This window comes from Pteropus medius, unplaced genomic scaffold, assembly GCF_902729225.1.
Source record: "Pteropus medius unplaced genomic scaffold, Ma_sr-lr_union100, whole genome shotgun sequence".
Classification (NCBI taxonomy): domain Eukaryota; kingdom Metazoa; phylum Chordata; class Mammalia; order Chiroptera; family Pteropodidae; genus Pteropus; species Pteropus medius.
The window spans coordinates 2,263,102-2,290,024 of NW_024350926.1; the positions used below are offsets into that span (position 1 = coordinate 2,263,102).

The 26,923-nt window shown below is 32.5% G+C and overlaps 1 protein-coding gene across 13 annotated transcripts in view; it reads left to right on the plus strand.

Moving 5' to 3' along the window:
- The window catches only part of MCMDC2 (minichromosome maintenance domain containing 2), a 41,041-nt gene that overhangs the window by 2,269 nt on the left and 11,849 nt on the right, over nucleotides 1–26,923 (plus strand). For 4 of the 13 annotated variants that reach the window (XR_005648332.1, XM_039841784.1, XM_039841785.1 and 1 more), the window contains exons 2-14: nucleotides 2,078–2,271; nucleotides 2,364–2,494; nucleotides 2,568–2,627; nucleotides 4,345–4,540; nucleotides 5,383–5,505; nucleotides 5,619–5,723; nucleotides 8,468–8,593; nucleotides 10,197–10,434; nucleotides 14,275–14,480; nucleotides 18,533–18,699; nucleotides 19,182–19,361; nucleotides 22,112–22,254; nucleotides 25,742–25,851. Coding sequence is in view for 11 of the 13 variants with exons in the window: in XM_039841784.1 (XP_039697718.1) it covers nucleotides 2,178–2,271; nucleotides 2,364–2,494; nucleotides 2,568–2,627; nucleotides 4,345–4,540; nucleotides 5,383–5,505; nucleotides 5,619–5,723; nucleotides 8,468–8,593; nucleotides 10,197–10,434; nucleotides 14,275–14,480; nucleotides 18,533–18,699; nucleotides 19,182–19,361; nucleotides 22,112–22,254; nucleotides 25,742–25,851 (1,879 nt within the window). In the remaining 2 variants the exon portion in view is untranslated. Of the gene's footprint in view, nucleotides 1–14; nucleotides 202–2,077; nucleotides 2,272–2,363; nucleotides 2,495–2,567; nucleotides 2,628–4,344; nucleotides 4,541–5,382; nucleotides 5,506–5,618; nucleotides 5,724–8,467; nucleotides 8,594–10,196; nucleotides 10,435–14,274; nucleotides 14,481–18,532; nucleotides 18,700–19,181; nucleotides 19,362–22,111; nucleotides 22,255–25,741; nucleotides 25,852–26,923 lie in introns of those variants that run through there. The other 9 variants (XM_039841781.1, XM_039841783.1, XM_039841782.1 and 6 more) reach the window with 9 other exon arrangements.

A 26,923-nucleotide genomic window follows, 5' to 3' on the forward strand; every position in this document is an offset into this window, starting at 1 on the left:
GTAACGCGCTCCTAGGCGGGGTCGGCGGTACCGGAGGTGGACCTGTGGATGGGAGGGGCCCTGGATCCCAGAGTGTGAGGCGGCTTCGCTTTCAGCCGCTTTGTTTGTGAGGTGTTTTCCTGCCAACGCGGCCAGGCGCGGAGACACAACCTGCGCCTGTTCCAAGCGAACCAACACCTGGGTTCTTTAGACTGTGGGAAGGTTTGTAGAATTTTATCCGCGTTCGCTTATTTAATGCTTTCCGCAGGTTTCCATGTCTTTTCCTCCACTTTTCCCTTCCTTGAAAATGCATCCACGCCCAGGACGGCCGCTTTACACAGATGATTGGTACCCAATGCTTTATCTCTAGCTTTTTAAAAGTTACTCAATTCCGGGCCCTGGTTCACGTCGCCCCAGCACCTATAATCTGGGTGTCCCAAGAGCCCGTCAAAGTCAGAATGTCTCAAATGAATTTCATCATTTTCCTATTCTCCAGGGTTCCATATTTCCATTAGAACATCAACATCCACCCCCACCCACGTGGAAAACTCACAGGCTGGTGGCCACCAAGTCCAGTGTGAAATCTTTAAAAGTCTAGAATCCATCTTCTCCATTCCATTTCATAGCCCAGATTGAGCCATCTTTCTCTTAGGACTCTCGCTAGCTAGAAACATTACTCACTCTTCCTCTGTTTCCACCCACATTCCACACGAGCGGAAGGCATCGGTTTCCAAAATAAAAATCTGACTATACCACTCCCTTGCTTAAAGACTGATGCCTCGTCTTCATTTCGTTATCAGTAGCCTGCCTTCCTTCAGTCCCAGAAACCTTGTGTTCTAATGAAGTACAGATGTAACGTCCTGAACATAAAATACACTTTAAGGTTATTATACGGACTTACGGCCTCAGAGGAATAAACTCAAGTTTTCTCCACTATATACTAGTAAAAAGGAACAGTCAATTATTATTTTTTTTTTTTGGAAAGCAACCCGAACCCCAAGTAGAAGGGATATGGATTCAATAGTGTAGGTCTTTGGAACACTGTCTCTCCACTCTTCACCTATCCTTCAATTAGTGAAATCTTAATCATCTATCAAATGTCACCCTTAAGTAGAATTTCATTGCTTCTCGGTGACCCCTCCATATTAAAATGTCCAAAAACAATAGAAAAAATTATAGCCCCTACATAAGGATGACCCCAAATTTTGTGAACTATTTCATGTTACATGCTAAATAGTACATTAATATTTCGTTTATAGCACGTAAGTTGTAATTTTTTACATATCTCATTCCTCACTGTACTTTTTCTGAGACCATATTTTACTCATGTATCTCCAGTGCCTAGGACAGTCTGGTACCCAGTAAATTGTAAATGCCCAGTAAATATTTGATGATAAATGAATGTGACAGTCATTATTTCTGACCTCTAAATTGGCAGCTCCTTGAAGTCAGGATCCAATCTTAATCATATTAACCCTAGCACTTCATACAATTATTGGCATATGTTGTTTCCAATTAGTGTTTATTGTCTTTAAATGAATTTTACATATCCTACTCTTTACTCATTACAATGGTTTAATGTTTTATGTTGCTCATTGATAGAAAACTAATGCCAGAGCCTTATCTAATACAACTTCATTTTTTACGGATGAAGATACTGAACCAAGAGAGGTCAGGTGATTTCCCCATAGGAAATGCTGGGTTTAGAATCAAGTTCTTGGATTTCTAAGGTTAACTACACTTTATTACCTAGATTGAATTTATGAAACAACTTTTACCACTTTCATTTTTTAAAGAATGCCTGTAAGGGGACCTCATTATCCAATATTTATTTCAAGCATAATTTTTTTTGAATACCTAATCTGTAAAGGGACATTTGAGGCTCCTGTTCTTAAATTTGTAATCTGTGGAAAATCTAATAACCTAGTGTTGATAAAAATGTTATTTAGCAAAAGAAAAAGTTTTGTTTCCCTTCGGGTAGGAATTTCTTAAAGTTGGGAATTTTACTTTGTTTTATTTCATCTCAGTTTTAAGTTTCATAATATGTAAAGTTCATTAGAGAGCTTCAAATGTAAATTTTTATTTATTTTATTTCTAGATGTTCTCATCTTTTCTATGAGTTTCATCATCTGTACTTTTTCACCAGCATTTGTGATTTAACCAGCTGGTAATAGAGGAGAATCATTAACTAGGAGAAAATGTCAACTCTAAAAATGAAAGAGGCAGCCCTTATCTATCTTGACAAAAGTGGAGGTCTCCAGAAGTTTATAGATGATTGCAAGTATTACAATGGTATGTTCAGCAAAGGTGATTATATTTTAGAAACTTTAAAACAAATTCCTATATATAACTGTCCTCATTTTTATATTTGTGTGTTTTTACAGATTTGAAACAAAGTTACGCTGTCTATCGATTCAATATTTTAATAAATCCTTCTGATGTTGTTGAATTAGATACCGAACTTGGAAATCACATTTTACACCAGCCTTTAGAAGCTTCTCAAGTCTTTCAATCGGTAAGTTAAAGAAAGAAATAATTTCATGCCGCATGAAATTTTTGATAACTTGTTTGTGTATTTGAAATCACAGGTGTGTTTTATTGCCGTTAAGACTCTGTCATTAATGGGACAATTACAGACTGAAAATCAGGTAAGTTTTTGCTAAATTTAACGAATAAAACTAAGGTACAATAGTTTCCAGATGACTTATAAATAAATATTTTTATATTCTTTGTTTATTTTAAAAGATTACATTTTTTCAAAGTCCAATGGAATATCTTACATCAGCATCTTTATTTCCTTTATTATCACTTATAACATTAAACAGTTTAATAATAAAACATTTCAAACAGACCCCAAAATAAAGAGAATAATATAATGAACTTCCATGTATCACTCAGATTTAATAATTTAAAGTATTTTGCTATACCTGCATTATCAGTATTTTTCTGAAATAATTTAAAAGCAAATCCTAGATAGTTTGTTACTTCTCCCTTACACACTTCAGTATCAACCTCTAAAACTTGTGGACAAATTTTTTTACATAATCACAATTCCATTATCACTCCTTACAAAGATAACAGTAATTCTTTGGTATCATTATAATATCCAGTCCACATTTAAATTTACCCAATCAGGGTCTCAAGAATGTCTCACAGTTGATTTGTTCAAATCAGGATCAAAACAAGGTCTTCATATTATAATTAGTTTTTATATCTCACTAAGTCTCTTTTAACCTAGAGCCATATTCTCCCCCTTTTTATACCGAGTTTTTGAAGAAACTAGTTAATTGTCCTGTAAAAGGTCTCATAATCTGGATTTGTCTGATAATGTTCTTGTGGTATTTAACTTATCCTCGTATACCCCACATTTCTGGAAAATAGAAGTGGGCTCTAAAGACTTTCTTAGACACAGATTAAACTTATTTTGACAAAAATACATCATAGTTCATTTTATGTTATTTCATATTGCATTTCATTAGGACAACTGTGCTATCTGTTGTCTCAGTTTTAGCAATGCCACAATTGATCAGTGAGTTTTTGTGATTTTTCTAATTTTATCATTCCGAATTTTTTACGTGAAATTATTCTATAAGAGAAGTCTTCTTTCATCAACTACTTGGTTACCCTGAAAAACAATTTATACAGGAAAGGCAGAATAAATGTTTGATTATTTCCATTTATAAATTTTCAGAGAGTAATGAGTTGAAATCTAGCAGCCTCCAGTGATAACCAATACTTTTTTTGGTTTTTGGTTTTTCTTTTTTCTTAATTATGAGGAACTCATGAATTTTTAAATATATCTGATCTATTTCAATGAATCTTTGTCGTTCTTTTTGATGCTTATATTATCATGCCTTTGCTCACTGAGAGTCCCCTAAAGTTTGCTCCTGTCTCCTTTTGACACAGCCCATTAGTTTTTAATGCTTCCTTGGTTTCTGGCACAAGGAGATACACCAGGTTTATCTGGTATCTTTTCTGACTCAGACCTGAGTCAGTCATTTCCCCTGAGGAGCCCTGTTTCTTTTTAGTGAAAAATTACATTTAGAGATCACAGTCAGGGCAGTAGAAGTGTTCACTGCTATTGGATTGTTATTATTTTATAAGTCTTTTCAGTGGGTTTGGCAGGAAATGTCTGTTTTTAAGGAAAAGTTATGAGTTCATAGTAATATTTCAATTACGATGCAAGATTATAAGGATTTTACATCTTTAATTTTATTATTAAATATCTTTTCTCTTATGCTTAAAATTTTGGTTCTTCATACTAACAAATCACTTACTTGATTTACCCTACAAATATACTTATATATTGTAATGCAAGTCCAATTGGATCTGTTTTTATTCATACCATTTTTATGTTCTTATTAGATTAATATAGTGCTGAAGTTAACACATTTACCTCCTCTGCCAAGTTATAGTCTTGATTTTTGTGAGTTTCCACATGATTATACATCTCAAAGATTTTATATGATGCAAGGAATTGTGATTGCAATGACAACTGTAACCAAGTATACACAAGGTGCAAGATTTCTTTGTTCGGATGAAGCATGCCCTCTTTCAAAAGGTAAATATTAAAATGTAAAATCAAAACATTAAGCAATTTATTGTTTAATCCTAGATCACATTTATAATTAGTTATAAACTATACATAGCGTAGAAAGAATGGAAGAAAATTTGATGTCTCCCGATGTTTATGTTTACTTTTCATAATCTCGAAATGCATTTTCCTCTCTCTCACCAGTTTAACAGGTGTTCATGTATTGCTGAAGTGCTTGTTCTTTTCACATTGTTTCTTGAGTGTTTGTTCATGCTGTTCCCACTCCATATAACATCCTCTCACAACCCTTTGGCGTAACTTCAGTTCAGTCCTCCTCCAGGACTTCTTTCCTTTCATCCTACCTCTCTTCGGGTTGGATTCCCCTCCGCTCTTCTCTCTGAGCACTCCATAAATGAATACTGCAGATTGGAATTATCTGTCTCTCATCTCTGCCGTTGAAATTGTGTGTTTTAGTATCCATATCACCAGTGTCTTGGCACAATGTTTGGCAAGAAATAGCCATGGCACAATGATTTTCTAATTTTATATGAGAAAGAATGAGAGAGACAGCTGTATTTGATTATGCTCAAGGTCTATCTTTACCTTTTTATTCAGCATGGCATACTGTTGACAATAAGTGTATAATATATATAATGTACAATGCAGTTGTTTTGTCCCTTTTAATATAAAAATTATTTTTGTTAGCAAAAATAAAAAAGAAATAGCCATGCAATAAGTTGTTAATTGAACTGCTCTGAACCCACACACAAAAATGAATTAATTGTACTTTGAATTAGATTAATTTTAAAGGATTGAAAATGGATAACTAAATCTAAAGGCAAATTTAGCTTATCTTTGTTTTCTTTCAGGATTTCAGTATATAAGAGTGCATGTGCCTGGTGCTACAGAATCAGCAACAATAAGAAATGACTTTTTGTGTAATCTGTGTTCATCTTCACTTCAGGAAGACAGAAAATTCAGAGTACTTGGTGGTAAAAATGCATTTACATTTTGTAATTACAATTTTTTAAATAGTGTCTGATATTGTGGGAATTAAGGTGAATGTATATTCTAATAACTTTTTTTTTTTGCTCTTTGCCTTAAGATAAACAGATAGTTGAAATAATTCCTGCAAAGGCACTTCATGCTTTTCAAGGATATTCTAACAAGCAGCGATTTAGGTTTCAATCTCTTACAATTTTCCTACGAGGTAGGCTCTATTTGAACTAAAAGCAAATCGCTATAAAATATATAAAATATGTAGTTGACTTTTTTGTTATAAATTGTACTTCTGTACAGTAGTGCCCCCTTATCCGTGGTTTCACTTTCCAGGGTTTTGGTTACCCGTGATAAACTGTCGTCTGAAAATATTAAATGGAAAATTCCAGAAATAAATAATTCCAAATTTTTAAGTTGCACACTCTTCTGGGTAGTGTGATGAAATCTCATGCTGTCTTGCTGTGTCCTGCTCAAAACATGAGTCATCCTTTTGTTCAGAGTCTCCATGTTGTATATGCTTCCTGCCTGTCAGTCACTTAATAGCTGTCTCGGTTATCAGATCAACTATAGGGATATCAAAGTGCTTGGGTTCAAGTAATTCTCATTTTACTTAATGTTGCACTCACATAACTTTTATTACAGTACATTGTTATAATTGTTCTATTTTATTATTAGTTATTGTTAATCTCTTACTGTACCTAATTTATAAGTTAAACTTAATCATAGGCATATATGTACAGGAAAGAACATAGTATATATAGGATTTGGTACTATCTGCGCTTTCAGGCATCCACTGAAGATCTTAGAATGTATCCCCCACAGATAAGGGGGGACTACTGTAGCTTAAGAATCATATATCTTCTTATTCTTGAGTGTTTTAAAGAGTCATGTTTAGCTCATGTAGCAAGTATTCATTTAGTCATACAACATTCATTTAAAAAGCTATTAATGCCCACTGTGCACCAACCACTATGCTATGTCTCAGGGTCACGGTTATTTATGATAATGCTCTTCCATTAATCTATGTGTGTGTCTTACGTAAGTATTGGGGTTATTGTTTTAGAATGTAAGTTTCTTGAGGGTAGGGACTTGGGCTTTTTACTACACATAGTAAAAACTCAATAAATATTTGTTAAATAAATGAATGAGCATTGTTGAGAACTGTGTGGGGAAAGACCTGTGAGTAGACAGTCTGCCATGAAAGAGGAAATTATTGTTAGTATCAATCACCCAGGGAAGAGATGAGTCTTCTCTGAGATGTCAGAACTGTGAAAATGAGGATGGGGCTCAGCTTCTTTTCTTGGGCTAAAATTAGAGGAATTAAACTGTTCAGAAAGAGGGATCTTGGATGTCAACTAGGTATAGGAAACTCAAGAAAGTAGAGACTCAAAGAAAAACCCTTCACCATGGCCTGTCAAGAATGAGGCAGGCATGTAAGCCCAGATGACAATAGATAATTTTTATTTAGCAGTTGCTATGTGCCAGGCACTCTTACATATATTAACTCATTTAGTCACAGCATCCCTATGAAGTAGATTTTATTGTTATCATTTTAAAATGTGGGAACTGAGGCACAGAGAAGTTAAGTAACTTGTCAAAGATCAGACAGCTAGTATGTGGTACAAACTCAGGCATTCCATTTTCAAAATATATGCTTTTAACTATTTCTGTTATGTACTATATACAAATCATACATTACAATGTAGAAATATAAGTGGCTATCCAACTTATATTTTAGTAGAAAACCCTTTCTTCAAATAAACTCTTACACAGAACTCAAATTTTTAAAAATTAAATGAATAAAAGCAGGCCTTTTGGGGTTGACATTGAAAGAGCTACCCAGACTTCCCAGCCTCCTTGCCTTCTTCCTTACCTTTCCTTCACCTCAGGACACACCCGCCAAACTCTGAAATTCCAGGACACAGTTGAAAAACTATTTGTTTTTATTTTCCCCTTGTAATTCATTCTGTATCATTTACTTGTTTTTGTTATTGTTATTATTTGGTTGGCTGGTTGGTTTAGAGTTTTTATTTTCTGAATTCTTGAGTCTGATTCTTTCCTTCCAGGTTTACAGGGTACACCAATATGCTCTCTGGAGCTAAAATAGATTGAATGGATGGATGGATGGATGGATGTATGGATGGACGGACGGACAGATAGATGATAGATGATAGATTAGCAAGTAAGAGAGAGAACTGTTTGATCTTCTTCACAGAGAAGTTAATCCTTGTTCCTCTTCGTAAGCCTTTCATAGCTTTACAACCACCCAACTTCTAACTGTGTAGTAGAGGATCAAGACTTTTAGTGTATTTTTTAAAAATAAAATTTGAACTTGTGCAAAAGCTTATTTTATCTGTAAGAGTGAGAGAGGAACCTAATATGTGCAGGAGATTAGACTTTAGAGATAGGCAGACTTAGATACGAATTTCAGTTCTGCTGCTTACCATTTAGTCTATGCAAGTCACTTAACTTCTCAGTACCTTCATATACAAAGTGGGGATAACAATACGTATCTTAAAGTTTATATTAGGTAATGTATGTAAAAGTACCTTGGCTATATGGTAGACAGTGATAATACCTTTTAAAATTATTTTCTTCCTAAATAAAAGTATTACCTATAAGGTCATTTTTATTAACATTTCTTGTCATTTAATACAAAGATACTTCATCTTAAATAGAATAATCTCGTTTTTCCTTTTGACTATATTGTAGGGGACTAGTTGCTAGATGCTTCTTGAAGTTAATTCATCATTGCCTATAGTTATCAAAATTTATCAGCAATAAAATTGCCTCAATTTACATTATTAGTGCCATTCTCTATGGATATTATATTAAACAAAAGTGAATACAGCTATTCAACTGCTGAATTATTATTAGTTCTAGATCTTTGAACCTTATGATCATGTACAAGTTTCTTTTACTGTACACATTTTCTTTTATGTTTAATAATTTTAGATGAATTAGTGAATAAAATGAATATAGGAAATGAGTATAAAATTATTGGAATTCCAACATGTGTGAAAACTTCACAAACTTCTGTCTGTATAGAGACAAATAGCATCACTTTTTGCAACCCAAAAGGTAAGGAAAATGATAGTATCATATATTAACAGATATTTAAGTTTGAATTCATTTTTTCAAGAAATAAGTATTGGCTTCCTGTGTGCTGGGCACTTTTCTAAGCACTATGAATACAGTTGTGATCAGGACAGAGTTGCTACTCTTAAATCATATCATAGACAGTAAACCTATAAACTAATAAGACAATTTCACATAATAAATACTATGAAGAAATAAAATGGGATAATGTATAACCTTGCCCACAGGAAGGACTCCTTTCTTTTGGCTAAACCTTATTTTATTTTCTTTTATTTTTTGTAATTAGCGATGAGAAAAATGTTTCAGGATGCCAAGAGTTAGAGATTAGTCAAAAGGTTTTTCTATCCTAACCTTTATTTTCTAGCCTTAGCTAAATCTTAGCTTGTGATCTGAGAAAGAGCCCAATAAAATAACATTCTTTTCCTCATTTGAGTTCTCAACAAATCAAGAGAAAGGCAGATGGAGCCCAAAATATCACCTTTATTACTGATAGTTTCTTTAACAACTCCAACATAATTAAATATTAAGTAAAAAAAAGTGTAGAGCAAACTTACTCTTTTAACTTGGCACACAAATGAATAGTTAGATTTTTTTAGAATCCCTAGATAATCATCTGCGATAATAGAAACCCAAGTTGAATTTAGATGCAAGTGTATTCTAGATACCTCTGCTTGTTTTGAAGAGAAAGCTTCTTAAAAGAATAAAAATGTTGAAGAAGGAAAGCACTAATGGACAATAGACATTTTAGTAATCTTTTAAATATTTTCTATTGTGAAGTGTTTGAAGATTTCTTGATTTGGTAGCAGAACATGACTTGTATGTAAATTAGAAAAGTGTGCTTTCTCATCATGAACTCCAGAATTAGGCAGATTTAACTGCCCCAAATGTGGTATGAGCTACACTGAGGTAGGCCCCCTTTGGTTCATGAGCATGGATGAGTATTAAAAATCATTGCTGTATGAGGGCAGCCCAAGAGGAGGGAGAAAAGGACATACACAGCTATTACTCTCAAATTGACCAATTGGATTAAATCACTCATCCCTTTCAAGAGTTAGACTGAGTAAGGGAGTGGAGATCGAGAATGTTATAGTACAAGTAGAGTGTTTTCAAAATACTATATAAATCTCTTTTAACAGCAACATTCAAATGGTTTGCATTCTTCTTTCTAGCACTCACTGAAGGTGATATTATTTTAAACATATAAATACAGAAGCAAGCACTACAATACCAGGAGCCCCGTGATATGGCTTTGCTCACATAGGTCTTAAAAGGAGAAGAATGAGAGATTTACTTGCAAACCATAGCCAGTCTTTGTGGACATATGGGGGTGACTGCTTCCTTTTATTACATTCCCTGGGACAGAAGTGATAGATTGAAGTGATTTAATTATCAGGATATTAATCATAATTGAAGTGATTTAATTATCAGGATATTAATCATAATTTAATATCCTGATAAGAATTTGAATATGGCATCATTAAAAGAATTGCAATCTGATAATATTTTAGAGAAATGGAATTAGACATCTATATTGTCATTTTCTTGTTTTGAAACACTTTTTAACATATGTGTTGTTTACTTTCAGTTCCTTCAGGGATTAGCGACAGTTTCAGGTGTCTCCTCTCTTTGACTTCCAGCTCATGCTGGAAGTTTACAGCGATACTCGCCAATATCTTTGCATCACAGATTGTTCCTCCTGGGACTTACAATTTGCTCAAACTCTGTTTGCTGATGAGTCTAGTACAGACAAGTGTCCGAAACAAGGAACTGGAAGATTCCCTGGATATTTTAATTATAACAAGTGATACTCTACTTGTAGACAGGTAAAATATGTGACATAAATTTTTCAAATTATAAATTGGTCATAGATTTGCATAAATTCTTTCCATGAATATTATGACAAGACAAACATTTAGAATTTATCTGAGTAGTATAAGTATCTAAATAAACTTTTACCAGTGAAATTCAAAATATGAATTGAGAAATGGGATATTTGCTTTCACTATTTTGAGAATCTAACCATTCAAAGTTTCAACCCATTTCTCCACTCACAGCTTTAAAAATAAATGCATCTTTCAAAAGTGTCCTTTTACCCTATCTCCCAGCTTAGTGTTCTGCTTTTGTACTTTATTTTCATTTTAAAATACTCTCCCCTCTGAGAACCAACAAGCCATTTTTTTTATTTTCCTTTAAGATTCCATTCAATAATATTGACTCACTGCACCCAAATAAGGCTGTCAAAAGTGCCAAAATTACTGATTTGGGGATATCATCCTAAACTTGGAATAAGCCTCTACTCAGTATTTTGGAGCTTCTCACTAAAAAGTACCCCTTTTGAAAAGTTACTCTAATGCTCAAAAAAAAAGCTAGGAATATGCTTCTTATATTAATATCTTGTATGTAATTGTCAAACAAAACAAATTTATAGAATGAATTTAAAATTAAAATGAAATTCAAATTAACAATGACTTAACTGGACAGATGATATTTTGCTAAAATTAAATTGCAATGTAAATATGGTGCTAACTGCAACAGATTGCACCAATTTATCTTTCCATATGAGCATGACAATGTTTCTTCACAGCCTCACCAACACTAGGTATTATCAAACTAAAATTTTCCATCTGAGTGGAGGAAAATGGTATTTTATTTTAATTTGCATTTCTTTAATTGAAATAGGTTTTAACATCATTTACAGCTTGTTAAACATGTCTTATTTTTTTATAAAACTCCTTGACCATTGTTCACTTTTCTATTAAGTCATTTATTATTGATTTATGATACTTCATAAATTAAGGCCGTTGTCTGTTTTCCTGTTTGTCATTGACCTTTTGACTTTTCCTGTGGTGTTTGAGACTTATGAGAGATTTGGTTTTTCTTTTATCTTGTTTTTTAGGTAAAATTTATATATAGTGAAATAATCAGATCTTAAGTACACAATTTGATGAGTTCTAACAAATGCATACACTCCTATAGCCATCACCATAATAAGATACTGAACATTTCCGTCACCTCAGAAAGTTCTTTCTTTCCCTCTCCCAATCAGTTCTTATCTCCACAGGTGATTTATGTCACCATAGATTAATTTTCCTTTCCTTGAACTCCATATAAATAGAATCATACAGTACATACTCTTTGAGTCTCTTTTACTTAACATATTTTTCATGTTTTTTGAGATTGACTCAATTGTGTGTATCAGTAGTTCATCATTTTTATTAATGAGTAGTATTCTATTATATGAATATACCAGAATTTGTTTATCCAGTCTCCTAGTGATGAAGATTTTGGTTTTGCTTGTTTTCATATTATAAACAACCTTATACAAGTCTTTTTGTGGACATGTGTTTTCATTATCTTGGATACTTAGGAGTGGAATTGCTATTATAATGTACATATATGTTTAACTTGATTATATGTTTAACTTGATAAGAAACCGCCATTTTTCCAAAGTGGTTTTATCATTTAAATTCCTCTCAAGGTAAGATTCCTATTTCTGTCCTCACCAACATTTGATGTTGTCAGTCTTTCTCAATTTAGCCATTCTAGTGTTAAATGAAATGGTATCTCACCATGGTTCTAATTTTCATTTCCCTGTGCCTACTGATTTGAGCTCTTTTTCATGTGCTCATATATCTTTTATAAAGTATCTGTTCAAGTCCTTTGCTCACTTTTAAATGTGGTTGTTTTGGTTACTTGTCTGTTGTTACATATGCATATCACATACTTTGTCACACATGTATGAAATTTTTCTCCTAGTCTGAAACTTGTGTTTTTTTCTTAAAGATATTTTTGATGAGCAGACTTTAGTTTTGATGAAATCCAATTTGTTTTCTTACATGTTGGTGTTTTATGGGTTCTGTTTAAGAAATCTTTGCCTATTCCAATGTCATAAATATATTATTTTATGTTTCCTTCGAAAAGCATTATAGTTTTACATTAGGTTGTTATCTGTCACAAGTTAATTTTTGTATATGGTTTGACATAAGAGTCAAGGTTAATGTTTTTCCTATGTATTTATCTAATTTTTTATACTATTTGTCGAAAAGATTTTCTGTTCCCCCATTGAATCATTTTAATACCATCATTTAAAAATCAGTTGAACTGTGTGTAAACTAGGTATAAAATTGAATGGAGTATAAATTTATTTGAACTCTTTTTTTGTTTTTTGACCCATTTGTCTATAATTATGCCAATACCACACATTTTTTTTTTAAATTTTAGCTCTATGTTAAATTCTGTGACTTTGTTCCTTATTTTCAGTATTTTTTTTTCCCACTATTTTAGGTCTTTTTCATTTTCTTATAAAGTTTAGAATCATTATGTTAGTACCATCCTTCCCTCCCTGACCTTCCTTCCCCCAAGAAGCCTTTAAGCATTCTGATTGGGACTGTATTTAACTTACAAATCAATTTGGGGAAAAATTTATGTCTTAACAATGTTGGGTCTTCCAATTGTTGTATATAGTATACATCTTCATTTATGTAAATTTTCCTTAATTTCTCTCAGCAATGTTTGTAAAAGGTCATGCACATGTTTTGTTGTTGATTTCTAATATGTGTTATTTTTGATGCTATTAAAATTGTAGTGTTTTATTATTTTCATTTTTCAAATATTTGCTGTGAATATATAGAAATACAATTGACTTTTGTACTCTGACCTTGTTCTGTATTGAAAAAAAAAATCCTTAACTAATTCCAACATGCAGCCAAATATGAGGCCCATTCTATGTAACTAGTTTCTCAGCTTGACCATACATTAGAATCACCTGGAAGAATTTTATAATTTATGTATATGACTGTGGTCCACCCCCATAGATTCTAATTTCCCTGATTTGGGGTAGGGCTTGGCTATGGAATTTTTTAAAACTGCCCACGTGATTTTAATGTGAGTTGAGAACCACATTACTTGCTGCTCCATAAGCTAGCAAGTTTCTTTCTAAATCTCACTCCATTTTATGTATCTTCAAACTAACATCCAAACACCCTGGGAATGGCACATACTGTAGACATTTTATACATCCACTTACCGACATTTAAGGGATGCTGCTGCTTCCTTTTTTGCATTAAACTTGCATTGAATGTCTATGTGTGCTCATCACAATTGATTGCACCAGCAAGCTGTGATTTCTGTGACAAAGATTTGAAAGTTAAGCTAAGATAATTATGTTTCTTAAAATTTAAACTTGAGAAATGTAGAGGCCAAGGCAATTGGAAAAGAGATTAGAAAGTAAAAGGGTGTATCAAGAGTTACCATGATACATAGGCAGCGAGATAGACAGGATGGGCTCTTGGCAAGTGTAAACGCAAAAATTCTGAATAAACAAAAGATAGCAATTCAGAAAAAGAGGAAGGCCTACTTCAAATGTCACCTCTCTGTTGCTTTCATTTTCTTACAGGAAGAAGCAATACTCTTCTGGATGTACTCATGACATTAGTTCAGTATTTATTACATTGTGTTTTAGTTTTTTGTTTACGTCTCTTTCTGTTTCTTGGTTGTGAGGTTTCCAAGTTAAAGACCAAGTCTCACGTATGTTCTTATTCCTGGAGCAAGTGCTTAGCAAACATTGAATCAAATCAAATTTGATCGTGTAGCTATTATACATCATGATTTCTGAAAACCAAATATTAAGTAATGGTAATGAATAATTTATTATTTTTTTCTAGGCTTTTGAATTTTAGTATAAACCTTGTGCCCCGTGGTATACGTCATCCAGTCTCTGCTGAAATTTTTCCTACTGTATCCAGAAATAAGTATGGAACTGGAGCAGTTAGTGTTCAGGCTGGCAGTGCTTTGCTAGCTAAAGGTAGTATCTGCTTTATAGGGGATTTGGCTTCACACAAAAAAGATAAACTTGAACAACTTCAATCAGGTAAACAATATTTTTTTCAAATTAATTTTCACCTGTTTAACTTACAGTTTTATCAGTGCCAAGAAGTTATATAACAGTGAAGATTGTCTTGTACTCGTTTTAGAAATTAAGAAATTATATTAAATGACATTTCTTATTTTACCTTTATAAATAAAAACAGAGGAGTTTAATGGGCAAATGTACTGTTTTAGCCTTTGCTCTCAGTTATACTAATATATGACTATTGGGCCAGATTTATTTCCTTTTCTTGTTTTATCACATTAGCTAGGACTTCCAATATGATATTGAAAAGCAGTAGTGAGAAGGAACATATTTGTCTTATTCCTGATCTTAGCAGGAAATCTTTGAATTTCTCACCGTTATGATGCCAGCATACTTTTATACATTGTTGGACTTGATTTGCTAGTAGTTTGTTAAGGATATTCGCATGTTACGAGAGTATTGGTCTGTAGTTTTCTTTTCTTCTAATGTCTTTGTCTGGTTTTGGTATTAGGGCAATGCTGTTTGGGCCAGATTTATAATTAACGAGGATATGGACAGATGTGGACTGGGCAAAAAGTAGTCAGGTCCTTGCATTCTTAGGATACCAGCAAGAATGTACAGCAGTGCTCAGAGCATATAGTGTATTGCCTTTCCCTACAAGAGAATGCAGAAATAGAACTACACTAATACGGTCCATTGATTTTTGACCACAGCACCAAAGCAAGTAAACGGGAAAGGAAAGTGTTTTCAACAAATGATGGTGGAACATCTTGTTATGTATATGGAAAAAAAAATTAAACCTCAACTATACATAATAGTTAAAGATAGATCATAACATAAATGTAAAAATGAAAACTATAAAGCTTTAGAGGACAATATAGGAGAATATCTTTATGAGTTAGGGTAGACAAAGATTTCTTAGAACCCAGAAAGCAATAAACAGAAAATAACTGATAAATTGGACTTTTTCAAAACTAAAAAGTTAGACACATCAAAAAGACCCATTTAAAAAGTGAATAGGTAAGCAAATAAATAGAAAATAATTGCAATACATGTATCTGACATAGGACATATACCTAAAACATAGAAACATTTCCTACAAGTCAATAATTTAAAAAACAACCCAGCAAAAAAACGGGCAAAAGACTTAAATAATGACTTCGCAAGAGAAAATATACAATGACTAAGAAGCACATGAAAGAATGTTCAATATTATTAGTTGGATATCAGTGAAATGAAAATAACCACAATGAGATACCGATACTCACATACTAGTAGGACCTGCTTCATGATGGTAGAACAAGTATAGTTGCACAGAGGCCCTCTTCCCCTTAGAAGAGCCTGGCACTTGGTTAAAACTCTATTGTCACCATCTTCAGACTTTTAATAATTTTATCTTTGAACTTTTGTAAGGAAGTCCAGTAAGACAGTGGAGCTTGCATGTGAGCAGAGGAGATACATTCATACATGTGTCCACCATGCGTTTCTGCCCTTATTTCATACAGCATTTGCAATCACTATGTAGCTTCTGTAACATAATTTATAATCAGTTCAATTCTCGCCACACTACCATGCATCGTGAGTACACTGCAATTCAGTACTCTATGCATATCAAAACATCTTCAGCTGGGTAACAGGGGGAGCGAATAGGCCCAAGAGGCCATCCTTTCCATTCAAACCAGACTTGCTTTTAATATAGAAGAAAGACAGTGGGATTCTAAGAAACACAAATAGCCAAGGAACTCTATTATATCTTTTCTTTCTTGGTTACTTCTGTGTATTTACCAACCACTTATACTGAAAATGATGATATAGGAGGAAAGAGAAAGTTAGAGCAACCCTTAGTTTCCTTTCTTTCAGTCTTCCTTATTCATCAGTAAGCTGAAAGTAGAGAGTGTTGGTGAAATGTGTGCATATCAAAAAGTAAAATAAAAATAGTTTTGTGCAACGTTTCCACTGTTCTGATAAGAAATACACACACACAGACAAGCTACAAAATATCAGTGTTTCAATATCTGATTCATAGATTTGTATTTAAGATTGGTATTGCACAATATAAAAATCAATGATAGAATTCATGCCAATATTTTAAATTTTAGAATGGTGATTACCTTTCTTACATTTTTTGGTAACAGCTTTATTAAGACATAGTTTACATACTGTACAATTCACCACTTAACATGTACAGTTTGCTGGTTTTTAGAATATTCACAAAGGTGTAGAACCATCACCTCTCTCTACTTTCAGAACATATTCATCACCCCAAAAGGAAACTCCATACTCATTAGCAGTCAACGCCCAAACCCTCTTACCTCGCAGTCCCTGGAAACCGATTCTACTTTCTGTCTCTATAGATTTGCCTATTTTGGACATTTCTTATAAATGGAATCATACAACATGTGGTCTTTTGTGACCGTCGTCTTTTATTTAGCATAGTGTTTTTGAGGTTCATCCATATTGTAGTATATATTATTACTTTATTCCTTTTTTTAAAAAATTCTGATAAAATATACATAACAAGATTTACCATTTTAACCATTTGTAAGTGTACAATTCAGTGGCATTAAGTATATTTACTATGTTGTGCAACAATTGCCACTATTGTTTCCAGAACTTTTACATCATTTCTAACAGAAACAGAAACTCTGTACCCATTAAACAATAACTCCCTCTTCCCCGCTACCTCCAGCCCCTGGAGTAACCTACTTTCTCTAAGAATTGGCACATTCATAGAATCTCATTTCTTTTTACGGCTGAATAATAGTCCATTACACACATACACACACACTGCTTTTTAAAAAATTATTCACCTGTTGAACATTTGGGCTGTTTCTACCTCTGATTATTATAATAATGCTGTTATAAACATCGATATGCAAGTATCTGTTTGAGTCCCTATTTTTGACCCTTTTACTACCTATAAGTGGAATTGCTGGATCGTAGGGTAATTCTGTGTTTATCTTGATGAGGAACCACTAAAATTTTCCAAAGTAGGTGCACCATTTTACATTCTCACAAGTAATGCATGAGTGTTCTAATTTCCCCATATCACCCTTATTACATTTTATAAGTAATAACATTTTTAAAGGAAAAAGCTTTATATAGTAGTACTCTTAGCAACATTTTTCCATTTATTTTTGAATAAGAAGTCCACATTTTCATTTTATGGTAACCTTCACAAATTATGTAGTTGTCCCAGGCTACCAGAATAACAAAAATTAAAGAGATTGAAAACCACTAATGTTGCCAAGGATGTGAAGAAACTGAAATTCTCATATATTGTTAATGAGAATATAAAATAGTACACCATTTTACAAACTGCTCTGGCAGTTTCTATAGAGTTAAATATATATTTACCCCGTGACTCAAGAAAAATATAAACATGTAATGAAAGACTGTTATGAATGGAGAGAAGACTAATTTGAGAAATATTTGGGAGATAGAATCCTAGTAATAGGATTGGATTCATAAATTGAATAGTTATAAGGAATGAAGGAAGGAAAGGAAGAGAATAGAATATTTCCACATTTTTTGTTTGGGTTTTAGGTAGATTGATGGTAATACCCCTAATTGCGAGGAATGCACACAGAGCCATTTGAGGAGGAGAAATGATGAATTTGGTTCTGTACATATTGAATATTTTTCCTAGTCGTCGTAGTTTATATTCTCAGTCTTTTCCTCTTTCACTCCCACATAGTTTGCTTTCTATTATTTTTTTCCACGTAAAGAACATTGCTAAATTTCAGCCTCCCTTGTAAGCCTACGCTTCACAACCAACCTAACTCTCTGCCTATTCCACCCAGACACTGACCACAATTCTGGCTACATGCTTTGGACTGCTGGTTTTCATGAAGTTATGGGACATGTAAACATTCAAATGTTTTTCTTGCCTTGTTTTTTTTTGTGGTAGATCCTCTAATTTATATCTTGCAAAACAATCATATATACTTGTGTCTTTACTATCTAAATTTTAGACAGTAAAATTCTATATACTAATATTTGTTATTGATTTGTAGATATTTAAACCAAAATGAACTTAAATAACAAATGGGTAATGTCTTTTGACTTAGTTATGGAAAGCAGAAGCATCACAGTATATATCTCAGGAAAGAAGTTTGGGGATGATATTGATCAACAGATGACATTTCCAGTTCAGTGCAGTTTTTGGTCTTTTGTCGATTTGGATTCATCATCAAGAAGAAATACACAGAAAACCAATACTCTAATTGGTCAGATGGTAAGGTATATGTATATTTTATTGTTAGAATGTTGTTCAGGGAATTTAGCCACAGATTATAATCTTAATGTTTTTGTTGTTCTTAATGTTTTATATTAACCCATTTCTATACTTAATTGGGTTCTAGAACTAAATAATGACAGTTTGAAATTTTTTCTTTTAGTCATGCAAAGCAAATGTCTGCTCCTTAGAAGTTATTATTTGAATAGGTAATAGGGGAGGTTTTAATGAATAATGTATAAGGAAGTTCTCAATAAAGAGCATTTTAAAAAAATTGGTCACCACAAAGTTCCATGCTATTCAGGAATCACTTTAAGTAATAATTAACAATAATAAATAATTAGAATTATATGTATACTTTAATATAATCGAATATTATAATATAAATATATGAATAATTTAAATAATTTATAGTTATTTTCAAAGTGTTTGTAAAAGTACCAGAGTTTGATGTTCGCCTTTTACCTTTTTGTTTGATGTAGGATTGCAGTTTGATTCCAGCTAATCTTGTAGAGGCATTTGGATTATTGATTAACTGTAATGAATCATCTCCTTGCCACCCATTTCTTTCTAATGTGCAACATACTTTAAAGAAAGCCATTGATCCCAAAGGGCTGCTTTATGTAGCTTCTAAACAGTTCACGACTGAAGATTTTGAAAAGGTAAAGATAGAAAAAATGATTACTAAGAATACTTATGCTAATGTTTCTCAATTTAAATAGAACTCTCTTCGAGCATTCAATTTATTTAGGATTCCTTTATTCCAACTTGCTTCTAGCTTTTAAATATTTTAAGGACATTGTATAGAAAATATTTAGAATTACAATTAAATTAAAAAAAACCGTCTAAGGATATAGATATTGAAATTTTGAGCTTATTCTTTGCACAACTGTCCAAATCACCATAGCTTAAAGAATTTCAATGAAAAGAAAACCAAAATATTTCTATAGAAAATTATGATGATAAGCTGTATAGACATAGAGTTAATTTACATTTTATAAACTATTCAAAGGGATTTCTTTTATATGAATACATTCTGCATTCTGACTTTAGGGAATATCTATCATGACATACTACTTTTAATGTCCTGACATGAAATGTGTGGCATGTTCAGAGAACTCGAGAGTAGGTGATATAAATTTAGTAATGATTTTCATAGTTATTAAAGGTGCTCAAGTATTTACAAGTGAAGCCCTTTGAGTATTAACTATTCAGAAATCTGTCCACACTTGAGTTAAATTATCTGGATAGGATAGGTAAAAGGCAGGGAATATTGGAAAGTGGGAACCCATAGATCATTAATTTTTTTTTTCATGCTTGCCTTCGTTGTAGGCATATTGCATGGGTAAAAGGTTGAAAGGTGAGGTAGATTTAAAAATGAATTATAAGCATTGTTTATTCACATGGATTAGAACAGAAAAAGAATAATATTTATAATATGATAAGGTTTTTTTGTTTTAGTATATAAGAAAAAAGTAGTTTGTCTCTAGGAATTAACATAATAAATATGTAGGTACACTAATGACCTAGAGAAATTTTCACCCAATTTTCCAAGAAAAACAAACACAAATCCTTGAATTTATTAATTAGTCAGATATTTACTGAATACTTTTATATATGAACCTATTTCTATTCTTTTATAATCTGACAGAAACAAATTTTCTTCTAGTTTATCATTTAATTGAGATTAAAAACAAGATACATGAAAAATTAAGGGACAATTTATGTGCTAAACTGGGTGGTGCTAAGTATTTTAGGATTCAAAAAGGAAGATATCAACTTAATTAAAAAAAGAAGATATCAAGTAGAATGCAAGAGTTGGGAAGATTTCACGGATGAAGTAAAATTTAGGGCCTTAAGGAAAGGTAAGATTTAGATGACAGGAAGGATAGACATGCTAAACAAAAAATAAAAATAGGAGCAAAAATAGGCATAAAAGTAGAAATGAGTATACATGGAAAACGATGAGAAGACTTACCTGACTGGTACAAAAATTACATTATGGAGTCATCAGGATTAGGAGTTGGAAAATTTACAATAAGCCTTGAAGCTCAGGCAAAAGAGGTTATAGTTGATTTGTCAAACCGAAGAGAAGATTTGTGGACTTTACTATGCTAGTGTAACAGCGAAAATAATATCTCTGAAAGATAAATCTATCTGTCACAGAAAACTGATCGAATATGTTACAGCCTGGGTTCTCTAAGAGGTATACTGAGATGGAGCTTACTGTGTTATTGCTTGTTTGGGAGCGTTCTTCTGTCAATCCCTGTAGAAGGGAGAAGAGGGAAGAATTGGACAGAAGAAGGAGTCAAGCAAGCTGTGATGTAGGCCTAAGAATAACCTTTGCAGGCCCCACAGTGAGCTCTGGAGCTAAAGAGACCCATCAGAGTCAGAAATAGAGGGGCTTTATAAAACCCTCCTCACTTCCACCTCAATCAGTCATTTGTAATGGGCTGTCCTGCGGCAATCCCTGAAGAGGTTGACAGCAATTGGAGGCCAGTGCTGACAGCACTCCCAGTAGCTGGGCAACAGCCTTTTCCTGAAGGAGGTTGTAGGTGGCACATCACTGTGCCTCCATATGGTAAAACCTAGACAGGGCTACTGATGGAATTAGTAATGGTATTATCCAATTCCGAAGGCCCAGAGGGAACTATAGAGTATAAAGAGAATAAAGAAGACAGCACATATCAAACCCAGGACAAATCCAAATCCTTTAAAAAGTTATTTTTAAAATATAAATATTATTTTTAATAGCAACCTTAGTATGATTAATTTTTCATTTTGGCTCTATGAGTTTTAAAAGCAGGATGGTGAAAAGTTTGGAAATTATGTCATTGAATAAGAACATAAGGAACTGGGAATCATTCAGAAAAAAAAAAGCACAAAACTCAGAGAAAACAGTGATAATCATTATGTTGAAGACTTATTCTCTACCCAAAACTTACTGAATCTCTAAGGCCCACATTGCTAATGTTTAGTTGAGTTTTTTAAAAGGAAGAAAGGGAGGTAAGGAGAATAAGCTCTAGGGCCAATGAGAGAAAGTTGTAAAGAAATAAACTGTCAAAGAATTAAAGCTATTCAAAAGGAAATGAGATTCTGAGGGAAGCCTCTCTTCCCATGGAAAGGTTCCAAATGAGCCTTTATTCCACAGGAAGCAAAGACTTGATGGTCATGCCAATATATTTCACAGAATATGTCTGCACTAAGGGGTTGATTTTGGGTAAACTTTAATATTCTTACAGGTATTAAGACTATGATTTAAAATGCTCAATGACTTTGGGATGGCCCCAGATAATCGATTTTAATGTAAAAAAAATAGGACAACTTTTAATAATAAAGTGATCTAGATTTTTATAATATAGATTCTATAATAAAGTTTGAATCTCTTATATTTTTCACACTTTCAATTTAGCTGCTGGCTTTTGCAAAGAATTTGAATGTAGAATTCAGCTTGGAGGCAGAAAGAATGATTCATGGCTATTATCTAGCGAGTCGCAGAATCAGAACAGATTCTATCTGTGGATCAAAACTGTCATCATCTGCATTAAAATATTTGTAGGTATACAGTGTAAAATTTCAAAGCCAGTGTTGACTTTTAAATGATGTGTTTAATTATCCTACTTATTTATCTGTTTTATTTGTTTCTTTGTTTGATTGCTGGTTGATTGGTTTATAATTTACCTTGTTCTGAAAAGTTTAAGTTAATAATTCCTTTGTTATGTTGTTACATCGTTTGTTTTCACTAAATTAGTTTTTACTGGTCCCTCTGTATAAGATGTGTCTGACAAAAGTGTACTGATTTCAAATGTAAATGATTGTTTTTTAAACTGTGGCTGTTTATGGGGAAGAAGAAATTTTCCTTTATCCTTCTTGGCTTTTCTGACTGGTCTAATTACTAAATTGACACAAGACAGATAAACACGAGAAAATAATAAAATTTAATTACATGCATACATCTGGGAACCCCACATATGTGAGAAAGTCAGCGACCTCACATACATGAGAGGTTCAGGGATGGAAAGTTAAAATGGGTATATATGGCATTCTGAGCTAAGGATGAGGTAAGGCACTGTGGGGTTTCAGAGGGGAAGAAGGTCATTCGTAGGATGAGCAGATGTTCAGTAATTAGATGTTTGCCCTGCCCTATATATGGGTCATAAAAAGTTTTCTCTGGTAATAACTCTTCACTTGGGCCAGGCCTCAAATTTAAATTAAGGGAGAGGTAAGTTTCTCATGAGCTCTCAGGGTCTTTATTGCCTTCAGCTCAGAATGATTCACTTGCCAAAATGGCACATCTTGGGGAGGCCTGTTTTGAACCTCTTCATATTCCAGGTTTTTTGTAACTGAACCTAGAAAAAGAGTTTCTTAAGTATATTGTTCCTTGTACTTTTAAATACTTTACTAGACTCATCTATTATTGTTTCTTGAAAAGTTTTTTTAAAAAACTAATTTTTATTATAAAAGTGATGTATGGACATAGTAAAAGTCTAAAATAATGAGTAAAGTGTCCTATGAACCCTACCCATTTCTATCCCACTCCCTAGAGATAATCACTGTTAATGGTTTTTGTGTATCCAGAAATTATTCATTCAAATATAATGCATATACAAATATGTAATTTGAATATAATATATAATACATATTTATTTGAATGTTACATATTTTAGATGAATGTTATTTAAATAATAATAATATATATAACACATAAATATATATTCATATGGGATATTCTCTTTTGCCCAACCAAATGGAATCATGCATGGCGTACATATTATACCATCACAGTATCAGCACATAAAGAATCACCTCATTCTGTTCTTATAGTTGTATTTCAGTTATAGTGTGTGGTGCTGTAGCTGTACCGTAATTTAAACAGTCCCTTATTGATAGATCATTACTTCATTTGATATAGATTAATGTATAATCTCAAACAAAGTATATAAAGTAGGACCAGGAGTAAAGTAATCCATTAATAAATAAATATCTTTTTATAATTGTATTATAAAATAAGACAAGTGAAGGACTGGCAGGGAATGTTAAGTATAGGTCTACAAGAAATAAATATGTTTAATTTCTCCAACTGTATATTATCTTCATAGGGCTGAAAAATACTAAAGACAAGATAGAAATTAACTGTGATGTTTTAAAATGGTAAAAAGAATTATATAATGCTTTCTGTTTTCTGAATATTTAAAATACTCATATCAATACTCAATACTCAAAGCTAAAAAGTTTTGAAAGTCTTATTTTCTCATAGTTGTTTTCCTCTGTAGTAAAAAAGATATTTAAACTCATATAGCCTCAGTTTACATTTGACTATATTGATTCAAAAAATAAAGCAGTGTTAATTTTACTATAACTCTGCTTTTTCTCATCGTAGAAATAAACACTAGAGGTGGAGATGGGGGTTTATGAAATAGCAAAGTAGATGAACCACTACTCAGAAAAGTCATAAACCTTGAATTTCTCTCCTACTTCTATAAACAGGTACCTAATAACACAATCCTTGCTTTTCTAAAGAAGTGGAGCTGAACAGTACTCTCTTCTCTTTTCCTGAAAGGCTGTTTACATATTCTGTCATGGTCAGCTTTTCTGGAAAGAGCTTGGGTGAGACATCAGGAATATGATAATCAAATTTGTAAAGAAACAACTGGTGAGATCTTCACAGGTTCAAATGCTGGTCTTAGTCTAAGAAGAAGAAAATTAAGATAGATGTAATGTCCTCAATTAGATCCTAACCTCTCTAGTACAAGTACAAATGGATGGGAAGGGGTGATGTGGTTAATATAAAAATGACTTGAGATTTCATTCTTTTTATACTTAATATGAGTAAACAATGTAACATGGCTGTTAATAATACAGTGATTTGGGGTTGCATTAGTAAAATATAGTATCACAAGTAAGAAAATGGTACTTCTGCCTCTCCTCTACTCTGCTGGTCAAATCACACCTGTAATACTATACTGAAAGGAATATTAACCAAATCTGGTCACCAGGAGAATAGTCAGGAAGGTGAGGGGCCTGAACATTATGTCTTGTGACATATTAAAGGAACTCAGAATATTTATCTTGGAGAAAAGAAAACATGGGGCAACTAGGAAAGCTGTGTTTGAATATTTGAAAGGCTATCACATTCAAGAAGTATTAGGCTTGCTCTGTGACCCCAGAAGACTAGTGGGTGGAAACTGGAGTAAAATCAGTTTCAGCTTACGTTTATATAATCTTCATGGGTGAACCCTAAAACTTTCTGGTCACTTATTTGAAATCACAACAACCCTATGAATTATTTTCCCCATTGTATAGCTGAGCTTCAAAAAGAAAATCTCAAATAATTTATACGGAGTCACACAACTAGTGAATTCTGGAGACTTAAACCTAGTTTTTCTGATTCCCAAGTCTAGGAATCATTCAAGAACGTTACATATGCCTAATTCGAGCTTAAGGGAGATTTTTCAGATAATCAAAGGTAGTTTAAAAATAAAAAATAAAAGAATGAATTGCCTCACGATTCCTAGTGAATCCTAGGAAAAGTTCAAAAGAGACTGGTTAATAATTAGCCTGGGATATTGTAGAGCAAATTCAGTTATCTGATTAGAGTTTGATCTCAAATTTCTAACTGAAATTTCAAGATTCTATGGGATTCAGATAGATGAAGAACTAGAAGAGAATACCAAAGATGTATCAATAAGAGATATTTAGTTAGGTTAATTTTCCCAATTGTGTATTTATCTACACAGAACTTGAGTTAATTTTCCCAATTGTGTATTTATCTGCACAGAGTTATAGAATAATAATAAAGATAAGCCAAGATAGAAACTCTTTGATAATAAGTCAGGATATTTGTTTGTTCTGGAATAGTCTATTCAGCTTGGTAGGAAAAAATGCTTTGAAAAGAAACAAATTTTTTTTTTTTAAGTAAAAATATGCTGATCTTTAGGGTGTGGCTTATGTTCACATGTGTCTTGGTTGGTTCCTGCCAAAAAATATATTGTCTTCTATAATATCAACATATTTTGATTGGCATCAATTTTCTTTTTTTTAGAGTTTCCCTATCTGAAGCCCATGCTCGACTAAACTTAAGGACTAAAGTGATTAAAGAAGATGCACTAATTGCAGCCTTATTGTTTGAAACATCTCTCACATTGAAATACGGTAATATTTTAAATTATTAATGATATCTACAAATAATTATATTTAAACAAATATTTTTCATGTTAAATTAAAATTTTGTATATGTTTTAAATATTATTTTCAAGAATAATAGATTTCTATGAGGTAAAGCTTGTTTTAATTTGAACATTTACTAATTATTTATAGGTAGTATCATGTGATATTAAGTTCTTTATTGTGCATGACCGTTTGCATACTTGAACTTTTGCATTTTTTAAAGAATTCTAGAAAAAAAAATCTGAATACAACACATGAAATGAACTTTAAACTTATTTTCCTTTAAAATAACATGCAACATTTAATTGTCATGCATTTCTCCACAGTGGAGTTAGTCACATAGCCGAAGAAAATGTGATCAACTTTGCATGACCACCTTCTCTGAATTGCTAGTTTAATATTATGACTATAGCATTTAATTATTTGAAATGAATTGAGCTTACTGTGGTTTTTCTAATAAAAACATGAAAGAGCTCTTAATGTAAGAGTGAAGAGAGTTATTTTCACAAAGTTCTTTGTTGAATTAGATGAGACTTTGATTTTGATGAGATATACCATAATTCAAACCAAACTTTAGTTCCAACCCTGGGACTTTAAGGATAATTAACACTGACTTTTCTGTGTGTATATTAACACTGACTTTTCTGTGTGTTTAGTGCTTAAATTTGCTTTAAATTCAATTTATATTGTAATAACTTTTTGTAAAGATCTGTTAGAACATTAGAACTTTGTTCTATAAATATCTAAGTCGCATATTCCTAATTTATGATCCATGGATACTTAGAGAGCCCTAGGGATTTGTGAATCCCTAAATTATATGTAAATTCGTATATGTATTTGCTTTATACTTTTTTTGCTCAGGGAGATAAATGATCCCTAGAAAAGGTTATCATCCTGAAATAGTTTTATTTACCAAAAAAGAAAAACCTAGTTTCTAGTCAATACTAAATAAGAGGAAGGATATATATTTTATTTTTAATTTGCTTTATCTTTATATATTGTTTTTCTATATTTAAAACCTAATTGATAAAATCTAAGACATTATCTACCATAAAGA